This window comes from Dendropsophus ebraccatus, chromosome 9 (genome assembly GCF_027789765.1).
Source record: "Dendropsophus ebraccatus isolate aDenEbr1 chromosome 9, aDenEbr1.pat, whole genome shotgun sequence".
NCBI lineage: Eukaryota > Metazoa > Chordata > Amphibia > Anura > Hylidae > Dendropsophus > Dendropsophus ebraccatus.
In genome coordinates, this window is record NC_091462.1 from 46,197,975 (window position 1) to 46,211,472 (window position 13,498).

General features: G+C 41.0%; 1 protein-coding gene across 3 annotated transcripts in view; it reads left to right on the forward strand.

Moving 5' to 3' along the window:
- BARD1 (BRCA1 associated RING domain 1) overlaps nt 1–13,080 on the forward strand; it is a 47,382-nt gene extending 34,302 nt beyond the window's left edge. For all 3 annotated transcript variants that reach the window (XM_069985218.1, XM_069985219.1, XM_069985220.1), the window contains 5 exons: nt 5,092–5,197; nt 6,440–6,572; nt 8,592–8,684; nt 10,231–10,328; nt 11,768–13,080. In XM_069985218.1, coding sequence (XP_069841319.1) covers nt 5,092–5,197; nt 6,440–6,572; nt 8,592–8,684; nt 10,231–10,328; nt 11,768–12,109 — 772 coding nt within the window. In that variant the 3' untranslated portion in view covers nt 12,110–13,080. The remainder of the gene's footprint in view (nt 1–5,091; nt 5,198–6,439; nt 6,573–8,591; nt 8,685–10,230; nt 10,329–11,767) is intronic.
- The last annotated feature ends 418 nt before the right edge of the window (nt 13,081–13,498 follow it).

The window sequence follows — 13,498 nt, forward strand, 5'->3', positions numbered from 1 at the left end:
AGGCCGCCCACTAGCTGTGGCAGCCTGTCACTTCAGAGACCAGCTGTGAAGTTCAAGTGGCAGCTGTGGACAGAGGGCAGAAGCGAGAAGAACATGGGGAGTGCAGAGAGGTATGTTTAAATTTTCTCTGTTTAAATGTTTTTTTAGCAGAAATCAATAGTACAGGCGATTTTAAGAAACTTTGTAATTGGGTTTATAAGCCGAAAAAATGCATTTTTATAGTCTTTATAGTTCTCTTATGAAGAGGGGAGGGGTTAAGGGAGATAATGCACCAAAACAGGACAACAAAGAGTTCATTTACAGCTACATCACTGGGCTATCTCCTCTGAAGTCAGCACTGACCTCTGAATACCAGCTTTCACACAGGTCCCCCTGTGTAATCCTTTGTTTTCTGCTGGCGACTAATCTTCCTTCTCCATAGAACAGACAGGGCTCGACTGATTTAAACAAGTCGAGATTTCCTGATAATGAGCAGTGAATGAGAGAGAGGAGGGGGGGGGTGTACCTGGGTAAAATGCAGATAATGGCATATTTGCCTAATAAACCCATTTACAAAGTTTCTTAAAATCGCCTAAACTATCGATTTCTGCAAAAAAAAAAAAAAGGCTTAGTAACGAGCGACAATTTAGCAGAACAGGGCTCGTTTACATCAGTGATCGGGCCGTGTAATGGCTTAATCCCGTCTGTAAACAAGCATTGATCTGACTTCACAAGGCATGATCAGTGGGGCAAGCACTCACTTGTTTGGCTGATTTTCATGTTTTGTGTGTAAAATCATCTCTATCAGCACATCTCTGCCTGAACAGATTTTTTCTTGTGTTTTTTTATTATTTTTTTTATTTTAGTCCTCAAAATTCTTTCTTCCTAGCTACTCACAGTTTGTGTGGAATGCTGCCCATATACCATGTTGTCCATGTTTGGATCTCAGTAGAGGAGGTCTTTAAATTTCTCCATCGGAGCTTTCCATAAAACCCTGCAGAAAACAGAATGCTTTGCGGAATGACTTCTTTCTGACAGTCACTTCAAATTAAAAGGATTTACGTTTAGGAAGAACGCAAGGTCAGAGGAAGAAGGTTGTTCTTGCCTTTGGCAAAACACCTGAACTGACAGTATGGGCAAAGCTGCCACGGTTCACTAGGTTAACCTCCATTTTGGCCCTGTGGGTTTAAGACTGCTGAGATTTAATATTCTATTTAGCAAATCAAGTAGGTGGAGGTCATTCAGAAGCTGTTAATTTAATGTTAGGGTTAAGGTAGTTTATGTTAGTGTTCAGATCATTATTGCTATTGGATGTGACATGAAGCCGTGCACAAAATCCTGACATCTAGATCATCAGCAGCAGTCTGAGACATCGGAAGCTTCCAACAACGGCATTTCAGCAATTAGGAGAGCTCCAATTTATGTAAATCTGACAGCATAAAATCTCTTCTGCAGCAGGTTTCAATTAAGCGCTTAATAGGATTCTATAATGTTAGTGTTCGGAAATTGCTTGGCCTTGCTAATGAAAAGGTATGTCTAGATATGTTTGTGTGTAGATCTTCATATAAGAGACAAGGAGGTGTCCTCTTCAGGTGCCAGGTCTAAAATCTCTAAGATTCCACAGTTCCGCTGCTTTCCCCTCCATTCAAAGCATTCCCCCTGTGTAGGCAAGATAGCAAACTGCAAATGGAAAATGTGATCTGGACCATTGGACCTATTAATTGCCCCGCTGGTCTAGTTAATTTTTTTTCCCCTCAAGTTAATCTTCTGCACAGAACTAATTTATATTTTTATAGCGGCTTTTCTTCATGTACAGTCTCCAATTCGTGTGCCTCCCCCTGGCCTAGGCACAGCCAGCCAAGTCATTGACAAATTAGATCTGCACATTTTGCAATTTCACAGTTGTTCATAAACACTTCAGCTGAAATGGACTGTCCTGCCTGCTTTTCATGCACAGCAGGGCTAGTATTAGCAAAAGCTGTTTCTATTCTCCACTTTTCACTAGGGATATGAAATTCTGGTGGGTGGGTGTCCGGATTTACTTATTCCAGACAAATTGGAGCTTTGCATTAAGTACTTCATGTTTAAGGGTCTGGGATTCAGTTCTTTATCCATCACATTATTCTCTGAAATTGAGAAAAAAGGTTTGTTTTATGTCTATATATTTTAGAAGTGGTTGAGGTAAAAAAAAAAAAAAAAAAGGAGTAAATGAGTTTTGTGCATGACGGGATCCGCTACTGTATTCTTCACCCATGTTTACCCAAGCCTGATAGTTTGCTATCTATTCAGCATTGTTGAGTTATTGAGTAGCTGACTGTTTCCACCACAACTCATGATCATTTCTTTACTTGCCAAACCATAAAATTGGTAAATGACAGGACTTATTTATACTAATGGCTCTCGCTTTATCTCTTCTCACATGTCTGTGCAATGTTCCATCATACCTTTTAATTTTTAGTTTGCAAGATTCCATATCTCAGAAACACTACTGAAGGCAGTTTCATTGAAATTGATGGAACTGTACTATATACGTTTCAGCGTAAATTGTTAATATAGGTTATCATGTACCAGTTCTTGTAATTCGATCACAAGAGTATTCCCAGCGTTCAGTGGATAGTAAATACCAAATTGACCCAAAGGAAGACTACTGATGAACCTCAACAGTGTGCCAAAGATTCACTGGTTTTAGGGAGTGAAGGTGAGCTTGTCTACGTAGGTGTCTCAGTAGAGCTACTGTAAAGCTGGCTTTAAAGGAGAAGTCCAGTGAAATTTTTTATTAAAGTATTGTATTGCCCCCCAAAAGTTACTTAAATCTCCATTATACACTTATTACAGGAAATGCTTATGAAGTGTTTTTTTCCCTGCACTTACTACTGCATCAAGGCTTCACTTCCTGGATAACGTGGTGATGTCACGACCCGACTCCCAGAGCTGTGCGGGCTTTGGCTGCTGGAGAGGATGGCACGGGGACACTGAGGGACACAGAGCACTGGAGGGACACTGAGCATCATACTCTCCAGCATCCACAGCCCGCACAGCTCTGGGAGTCGGGTCGTGACATCACCATTTTTTACAGTAATTGAAGCCTTGATGCAGAAGTAAGTGCAGGGAAAAAAACACTTTATAAGCATTTCCCTTAATAAGTGTATATTGGTGATTTTGTATAACTTTTAAGGGGCACTTTAATAAACATTTTTGCTGGACTTCTCCTTTAATAGAAAGATGGCAGAATACCCAATGATACCAGTCTTGCTACATAGCTGCTATCTGATCAGGTGTCCATGCTGAACCCTATCCACCACCATTAGCACTTTAAATAGCCATGTGACCATTAAAACTTTAAGAATGGCCTAATGTCCAAAAGTTGATTTGGCCTCCAAGTCCTGCAGATCCAAATCTGATTGATCATCTTTTTTTAGTGTTGGAAAAAGAAGTTCAATCCAAGGAGGCCTTACAGGATCTGCTGTTAACATATTAATGGCTGATACCATAGGGCACTTTTAAAGGTCTTGTCTAGTTCATGCCCCAACAAGTGCTTTCAAATCCGCATGAGAGGGGGTCTTACATAATATTAGGCAGGCAGTGTTATGGCTGCTCCATGTGTGTACGTGTATTTGCATAGCCGATGTGTTATAAACTCATGTTGTCAATGCGTTCATGCTGATGATGTGATTACATTGAGATACATTTGTCACTGAGCCTACATTGTACCTGTGAAAGTAGCTGGCTTTATGGAGGGCCAAATACCTGCCCCTTTGATGCATGCCAGAACAGAGCAGCGTGACAGTATTTAATGGGCTGGAACTCCCAGGATGCCGTGCTGAGGCTGAACCAATTATCCGTTAATCTGGAGCATTTGTAATGTGCCAGCTCCCAGCACATTATTAATGCAAGAGAACCGGGGGCTTCTATTAGTGCAAAATTAATCAGGGCATCCCAGAAAAGAGCTGATCCAAAAGTTCTGTTCCACCAAACATTCTTAACCCTTTGTTTGCCACTGGCGTCAGTCTACCTGCTCTAGATTAAGTGCACTCTATCTTTTATTTAAGCTTTACATATATTATATAGAGTTTATCATAAGAACAGTATATTTTACTGAGTTATGTAAAATGTAGCTGTCTGACTATACTGGGAGTTGTAGTTTCAAAACAACCATCACAGGTCGTCCACACTATTCTCTTTTAGGGTATGTGCACACTATGGAATCCCAACGGAAAACCCTTTGCGGATTTTGCAGCTCGCAGTTTTGGCGTAGCGCGGCCACCAGAGTCTGCGAGCGGGTGCAAGTTGCGGAATCCGCAACGGGTTTTCTGTCAAGATTCCGTAGTGTGAACATACCCTTACAGTACATTTGGGGGGAGATTTATGAAAGGGTGTAAATATACATGTGGTGTAAAGTGCCCACAGCAACCAATCACAGCTTAGATTTTATTTTACTAGAGCTGAAAGCTGAGCTGTGATTGGTTGCTGTGGGCAGTTTTACACCTGGTGTATATTTACACCCTTTCATAAATCTCCTCCTTGGTGTTTAGCTATATTTTTCGTGAACCAGACGTTTAGTAGTTCCCTAACTTTGTGGTATTTGTTGGAATCTGTGACCGAGGCTTGTAATGGAACTTGTGGTTCAGGTGTGGAGGGGGCCTAAGTCTATTGGAGTCAGAAAACCCTGTTTCTTGTAAAATTCTTTAAAAAATATTATATTTTTGAGACATGTCTTTGCAGGTTGATTTTTAGGTATGGTCTAATAAGGTGTATGACATATCATAAAATACTGGGTTTTCTGGGATTTTAGCCTTTGAGCTGGATGGGAGACTCTCCTATGACTGTCTGATGCATGGTGCATTACCATCAGACAGAAGACATTGATGTGTGAGGAGAGAGACGTTGGCTTCTGTGTTTTATTCGCCTTGTTTGATTCAGCAGCTTGTCCGCCTGCAGTCCATCTGTCTTGCCTGCTATTCCAAGGCTTATGTTTTTGTGTATGTGTTGTTGAGTCCAATCTACAGAGAAACAAGACACGGGAAATAAAACTTGATTCTCGCTAATGTACCTAGTTAAGAATCCAGTCACATATTGTATTTACTTAAAACCCATCTGTGCTTGTTTTACCAGTAATATATTCGGTCTGCGGCCTGTAGACTATGCTCAAACAGAGGAGATGAAGTCGGCTTTGCTGCAAACACAGGCAAAAAAGCAACTACCCAGTCCGGGCCCTGCAGTAAGTACTGAAGTCTGCCTCATTGCACAGAACTTCTGCCTTATATTGACTGACACTCTACACAAAGTTGTGAATGTACTTCTAGGGTTTCACACATTTGTGCTAAGCGTATGAGGAGAGAACAGGGAGAAACTGTGCTCAACTGAGCCTTTCTCCCCATTCCTTATAGCAGTAGGTGGTGGTCTGCACACCTGGACACCCACCAATCAAAATTTTTATACAAATTTCTCCGGAATGTACGTTACACTTAAAACTCATTTCAAACTTATTTCTGATCCACATTGGCCATCAAATCAGCATGCAGTGAACCTTATTGTGATTCAGTTACTCTAATCCGCTGCATTTTAGAACACAATCTGTGGCCGTAATGAACCTGCTGTGGGTTTCCAATGATTTCAATATTGTACACACACTTTTTAGCGTATGAATGGAGTATAAATACTGTTATCAGGTGTGTCAAAAGTTATTGATCGCAGCGGGTCTCAGCTCTGCTACGATGTCAGAATTAGAAAGCGACCAAGGAATGGATCTTGATGCACCTGGCTATATCTTTTGATCACAGCGGGTCTCAGCAGAGACTTGCAGAGAACAATAACTTTTGGCATGTCTGGCGCAGGAGTTTAATACATTTTTCTTTATTGCTCAGTTCCGGTAACTAGGCATGAAGGCCGAGCTGCAGCAGCTTGTAGTCACACTGCCTCTGCCCTCTTCCCACCCACCAACACTTGATAGGCAGCCTAAGCACTGGCCTTTGCATTAAGTTCCCAGCACTTAGGCTTCCAATTAACCGTGAATGGCTGGGAAGTGGGTGGAGGCAGTGTGACTATGCTGAGGCTCTGCCCTCATGCCTAAATACTGGAAGCTGGGACTAAGCATTAGAGATGGATTATTTTTAAATTGCTGCCCTGCTGGAGACTGTAGGGCACAGCAGAGAGCTATGGCCAGGTGACGATTCACCAGGAAGGTGATTGGTTCTCTTTAAGCAAATAAAAACCTGTTCAGTATTTGGTTCTAATTAGATAAAACAAAACATAGGTGACATATTTCCTTTAGGTTCACATAGCTTATCACATCTTTTATAAAATTATATAGCAAATTTGATTTGATGTACATTCCTCCCGTACATAGCCTAAGTTGTACTGGATATTTAGTGTAAAGCCTAACATTATGATTGACCTACACCAGTAGCAATTGACAGTGAATTGTTATAATGATGGACTTTCATATTCTTTACTTTTACAGCAAAAAGTAGTCCAGTGCAGAGAAGGAGCCATTGTCATTTTATCAAGTGGTTTGTCTGCCCCTCAGAGAACTGATCTCAACAAGCTTGTTTCATTATTAAAGGCAGAGATTTGTTCCAACTACAACAGCTCAGGTAAGTGTTAGTGCTTCCTCTACCCTTAATAGTGAGTGGGGCACTTCAGGTCTTGGGCACTGTTACCTCTTAAGCAAGACCAATACAGAACTACTTTAAATAGAGAATAATGTGTAGCGTCCTAATACCTCGACCAGATATGCAGGGCCCCTACCAGACCACAGGATTCAGGTCCAGCACAGTCTTATTATTATTATTATTATTATTATTATTATTATTATTAATTTTTTTTTTTTTCGTTTTATAAGAGCCACTTTAACACACTCCATGTCAGTACATTATACCATCATTTACACAACTCTGCAGCATGCACAATACATACCCAGCTCTGCTACATCAAAATATACACACACACACACACACCTCAGCTACATAAACATACCCACAAACAAACACACCATATGCGAAAAGCTTTGTTACAGACAGACAGATGCGCGCGCGCACACACACACACACACACACACACACACACACACACACACACACACACACACACACACACACACACACACACATACATACACACACACACACACACACACACACACACACACACACACACACACACTAATTTTAATATAAATTGTCTGTACCTACAGTATTTGGAGTGAACCTTCCTTCCAGTCATGTGCCTAATCACATGACTGTGATATCATGGAAAGTCCTGCAGGACCATCCACTCCCGTTCTGGAGAAGTTGCACATCACCTCCAGATTTCTCTTCTGCATGGCCCCCATCTCACTGATTGGTGTCCACCAGGAGAAGGGAGAGAATTGGTACTTTGTCTGAGCACTGTTGGGCCATCCTGTCTCTGGACTATAGGATACAGACAGTTTTTAGCAAGATATTTTCTTGCTAAAAAGTGCATCTTATAGATTAAAAAAAAAAAAAGTAGTTTTTGTCCTTCTGGTCTATGGCAGTAAAGTAACTGTGTGCAATAACAGAGGGTCTTTTATATCAAATAACAAACTAAATGCAGTACACTTACTAGTACAGAGGTGAAAATGTGCATTCAATTCTGGTGGCGAACACATACGACACTGATGTGGAATTAATTACAAAGTTAAGCCGGGTTCACACTACGTATAACACCGGCGGTTCTGTGATGCGGCCGGGTCACAGAACGGCCAGTGTTACTGAAGATCATCATCCCAAGATCATCTCAATTTACTGCTGCACACAATGGAGCTAGCGGCCAGAGCCGCACGCTCCGTTGTGTGAATTGACATGTTTTGTGCGGCCGCTATTCAATGAATAGCGGACGCAGAAAACTGACGTGTCTGTTTTTCATGTGGCCAGATGGAATCCAGGCCGGAGCATATACGGCCAGGATTCCATTCATTCAAATACAACGTATGTTTTGCCTAAATCACAGCTGTTGTTGCAAATTGCAACAACAGCTGTGTTTTATGTAAAACATACTTTGTGTGAACATAGCCTTACATGGTAACAGAAGATTGAACACAGCTAGTTCAACTTCCTGTTTCTTATACCCTAAGTGAAGAGATGACTGCAGAGAGGGGACAGAGAGGACTGTGCTGCTTTAACCATACAGCCATATCGTTCTTTCATTAATAGGATGGGGGGGGTTCTTTAGTTTAGAAAAACCCTAATATTAAGGAATTCTAAGTTAATAAAACTGGTTTCCCTGTTCAGTGTCTTCACCACAATGCACATGTTCTTTCTGGAGGACCTCCCCTGCTTTACTGAGACATTGCACATTGAACAAAATAATACTCAATTACCTCTAGTGGTACAACAGGGAAACTGAGCCTTTACTGCCAGGTTTAAACACAAGTTACAGCCAATACCTGCCATGCATCTTGGACAGAACAGCAAAAGGTGTCTGCATACATTTCTAAATCTCTATGTATATACTACCAGCAGATGGTCATTTTACTAGAAATAGATTTTTTTGTTGCTTAATAAATATTTGGTTTACAAATCCTAAATTGGACGTAGTTGATGTTGTGATTTTGTTGTGCTAAACAAAGGTTTGCTTTGTCTCCTTGACTTTAGTTACCCACATTATAGTTGGAGATGAACCTGTACTACGTACCATAAAGTGCATGATGGCATTATTATCTGGATGCTGGATCCTCCCATATGCTTGTAAGTGTAAAATCCTACACCACAAGAAATGTTAAAGGACAACTCCCGCGGGACCCCAAAAAAAAAAAAAACACAGACACACACAGACACCATACTCACCATCTCTCCGGTGACGATCGCCACTCGATTCGCCCGCCGTCCGCCTCTCCGTCGCCGCCTTCCGCCATCCAGCGATGTCTCCAACTTCCGGGTCCAGGGGATGGAAAAGGCTGCCAGTGCGCATGCGCACCGGCAGCCTTTTCATTGGCTGGAGCGCATCACATGGCTTCCAGCAAGCTCAGCCAATCAGGGCTGAGCAAGCTGGAAGCCATGTGATGCGCTCCAGCCAATGAAAAGGCTGCTGGTGCGCATGTGCACCAGCAGCCTTTTCATCCCCATTCACTTTGCATGAAGACGCCGAGGAGGAAGAAGACCCGGACCGCCCCTCGGCTCTGACGTCGTCGTCACCAGATGCCGCCCCGGAGAAGAGGACCGTGACGATCGTAATAGGTAATGTATACATTCCTTAACTTCCGGGGTGGGGGGTCGGGGGTCCGAAAGTGGGGGAAGGGGGCCAGGCCGGGTATTTAACCACATTACAAAGTTATATAACTTTGTAATGTGTGTTAAATGAGCAAAAAAAAATTTTTGTGGGAGTTGTCCTTTAAGTATTGTATGACATGATGCAGAAGGCTTTTTCTCCAGTGTACATACAATTGTGCACTGACACAGCAGGATCATTGTTCTATACAATGATCTCTAGTCCATAGATTCCTATATATTATCTGTTGTAAATCCCAATGCCAAGAGCAAAGTCCCTAGTATTACTTTTTTATGTTCACAGAGAGATGTCCCATACAAAAATGTTTCCTGTATGTATGGTCAGCTGTGGGGGAAGGACTTGCCACCAAAATTCCATTAATATCTATCTTAGGAGAACTCTCCTTAGAAAAGGCATCTTCCTAGTCTATATACACTATGCATGTACTATGGAGGAATATAGATTCATGCCACCTGGGATGGCACTAACACTAAAACAGAATAATACTTGTCTATCTAATAACAAGTAGCTAAATGTTCACAGTGCAGTCAGCGTCTCAAATGAGCACTCTGACTGTGGGGATCTCAATTATTTCAGGATATACTGCTAAGTTTTAATGACTTTGGAGACTCCATACCTCTAAATGGAGCCCAATAGAGAACCATTAACTACCCGTATATTTATGCAAAATGTTTAAAGCCTTAACTCCAGCAAATTACAATTCTATGTTCTATTCACTTGTGGGTATCCCTGTTTGCATTCAGTTCTGACATTCGACGACATGATTTTGGTACATGGGGAGTTACCCTGCTTTGACACTAAGTCATATATTATTGTTCTAGAATTTAATTCCCATGTGGATGCAGATAAATAGAGGTATAGTAGCCAAAATATTGGAATAACTTTCACTATGTTCTGTACTTTTTTCTTCACAGTTCTACCTTGCAGCCATTTAGCTTGTGTTATCATAAACTTGCTGTATCTGCATTTCATGGTTCATCTACAGTGCCTCTTGTGTTTTTTCAGGGGTAAAAGCTTGCCTCAAGACAAGAAGACGAGAGCCGGAAGAACTTCATGAGGTAGACAATGGACCCCACAGAGCTAGGCTCAATAAAGAACAGCTGGTAATATTATTATTATTATTATTATTATTATTATTATTATTATTATTTTTATTTATTTTATTTTATTTTTTTCATTTTTCTTCAGGTTTTAGTAACTCAAAATATCATTGTTACTGCTTACTGACTACCGCCACCATAATAGTAAATGGAGTATGTTACTGCCCCAGTTATTTTAGCAGTAAGATTACATAGAAACAACTAGAAAATAATACTTATTATAGCCATACTTGCCGTAAAACTGGTCATACATCTATTGTGTCTGTCAGCAAAATACAGGCTGCAATGCAAGATACCCAAATTCGGCATGCATATGCTTTATACATTAACGTGATTTGTGTACTGTACAATAAAGCCAGGAGAAGCTAAAGGTATGTATGCTGTTTAGAGTTAACTAGTATTGGATGTTGTAACATGTAATTGAAAATTTTTCAATAAATAGACAACCCTTATCCATATTCCCTGTTAATGGGATTATTCAGCGCTACAGAAACATGGCCACTTTCTTCCAGAGACAGCATCCCTTTTGTCTTCAGTTCAGGTGGGGTTTGCAATTAAAGCGACTCTGTACCCACAATCTGACCCCCCCCCCCCCCCCAAACCACTTGTACCTTTGCATAGCTGCTTTAATCCAAGATCTGTCCTGGGGTCCGTTCGGCAGGTGATGGAGTAATTGTCCTAAAAAAACAACTTTTAAACTTGCAGCCCTGTGCCAAATTGGCGTGGCCTAGAGTGTCTGTGCCTTAACTTTGCACCACCCCTCCGTCCCTCCTCCCCGTCCTCTTCATCATTAGGAATGCCCCAGGCAGGTATTTTCCTATTCATCAGCTGTGTGAGGACAGCACATGGGCTTGATTGTTAAGGCACCTGTGCATTGTTCACTGCTGAGAAATAGGAAAAAGCCTGCCAGTGGCATTCCTAATGATGAGGGTGGGGAGGAGGGATGGAGGGGTGGTGCAGATTTAAGGCACAGATACTCTAGGCCATGCCAGTTTGGCACAGGGCTGCAAGTTTAAAAGTTGTTTTTTAGGACAATAACTGCATCCCCTGCCGAACGGACCCTAGGACAGATCTTGAATTAAAAGCAGCTATCTGAAGTGGTTTGGGGTGGGCAGATTGTGAGTACAGAGTCACTTTAAGTTTCATTCACTTCAATGGAACAGAGTTACAAAACCTGCACCCAAACTGGAGACAAGAGTGGTGCTGCCTCTGAAAGAAAGTGGCCATATTTTTGTAGCGCTGGATAACCATTAACTCTTTTAAGGCTGCTTAGGACTTCCATTTCTTAGTCAAAACATTTTTCCCCGTATTGGGCTAAAGGGCTCATGAATAAAGCAAAATTGCTAGTCAATGACCATCATGTATTTGTGGCCAGGTTCAAGAGCAATCTGTGTATTGTGTCTTTTTCTTATATGTAATTTGGTTTGTTATGTCTTCCTTAGCTGCCAAGCCTGTTGGATGGATGTCATTTTTACTTCCGTGGATGCTTCAAAGAAAACAAAAAGGAAGACCTTATTGAACTGGTCAAAGCTGCCGGTGGTCAAATCCTAATTCGCCAACCAAAACCAGATAGTGATGTAACCCAAACTATTAACACAGTAGCGTACCATGCAGATGCCGACTCTGATCAGAGGTTTTGTACACAATATATCATCTATGATAACACTTCCAAATTCATTCCAGACAGGGTGCGCCAAGGGAAGGTTTGGTTTGCCCCCTCAAGCTGGCTGATTGAATGCATCACCAGCTTTCACCTACTGCCAGTGCCGGATAGCATATCCTGAGACATCCACAAAACACAAAATTTCTTTAGATTCTTTACTTGCTGCCTTTGTATATGCTAATACTATTCACTGTTATTTTTTGGAGAAATTACAAGTATAAATAATGAAAGTACCATCTGCTAAACATTAATTCCCATTGCCTGCTGTAGCCAGCTTTATGAATAATTGGTATAACGCGTGGATCATCTTCTCCGTGCCTTATCATTGTCTTATTCAAGGGGGTTTCAGAAACCAGATTGGGGTAAATAACTGGACATAACAAGTTTGCTACAGATCTAACAAAACCAGAGCTGTAAAATGTCAATTTTATGGACTTTTTTTAAGCTTGAATACCCATGTTGTTCCTATCGGGGAAAGTACAAAAACACCTAAATGTAACACATTATTCGTCCTTCGTCATTTTACATGTTTTTTTTCCTGTGTTTTTTTTTTTTTTTTTTTTTTGTTTTTTTTGTTTTAAATCCCCACTTTGTGTCTATCCATTGTTGGCAACACCCATCTTTTGTTAACAATCAAATAAAAAAGTTGATTTTTTTTTTCCAGTTAATATGTGACTGAATACTCCATACATGCTAATAGGGTTGTTTCTGCAGCATGTGCATGAATGTATGCAGTCCATATTTACATACATACTGTAGGACAGGCTCACAAATTTTTACAATAAAACTGTGCCGTGTGAACATATACCCTAGGACCCGGGTAAAAATTTGTTTCACATCAGTTAGTTTTGTCTCCCTCTTTAAATCATACCTCGAAAAGAGTATTCTTAATTTGGCTAATGAAAAGAATTGCTTTTACTAGGAAAACACACAGCCTGAAAAGCGGCTTGCATAAAAACCTTGGCAACTAAACGTTAGAAGCATCAGAAACCAGCATTTTGTTTTGCAAGAGGTCGCAGCAATTAAATAGTAATGAGGCAGCGAAGCTGACAACAGGCAACTCGTCTGTTATTGTATGCTAGAAAAATTCTATAAAAATTAATCTGTGATTTTTCAGTTTTGCATGTATCTACTATTCACCTGTTTTTTACATGGCTTTTGAAAATTCTATCTTTTTTTGCTTCAAAGCCAGTTGAGTAGGTGGTGTAATACTAAAACTCTGTTCTGCCCTCTGATCATCTCACATATCGCCTTGTGCTCCTCTTACAGAGATCTCCTGTAGCCGCTGCTTTCTCCTTTTTCTTGCCTGTTTGCTATATTAAAGGGATATGAACCTGCTGGTATGTCCCCATAGCCCCCTGTCTCCTCTTTCCAGCACCACTTTTGTTATCTTTGTATGTCCCGCCATTTTCAAGACATTTATTCTAAACAAAATGTGCTCATTGGCCCAGTGCACTGTTTGGCCCTACCGTCCCCTTTTACGTTAATGCCTACCTATGCATATTTAAGT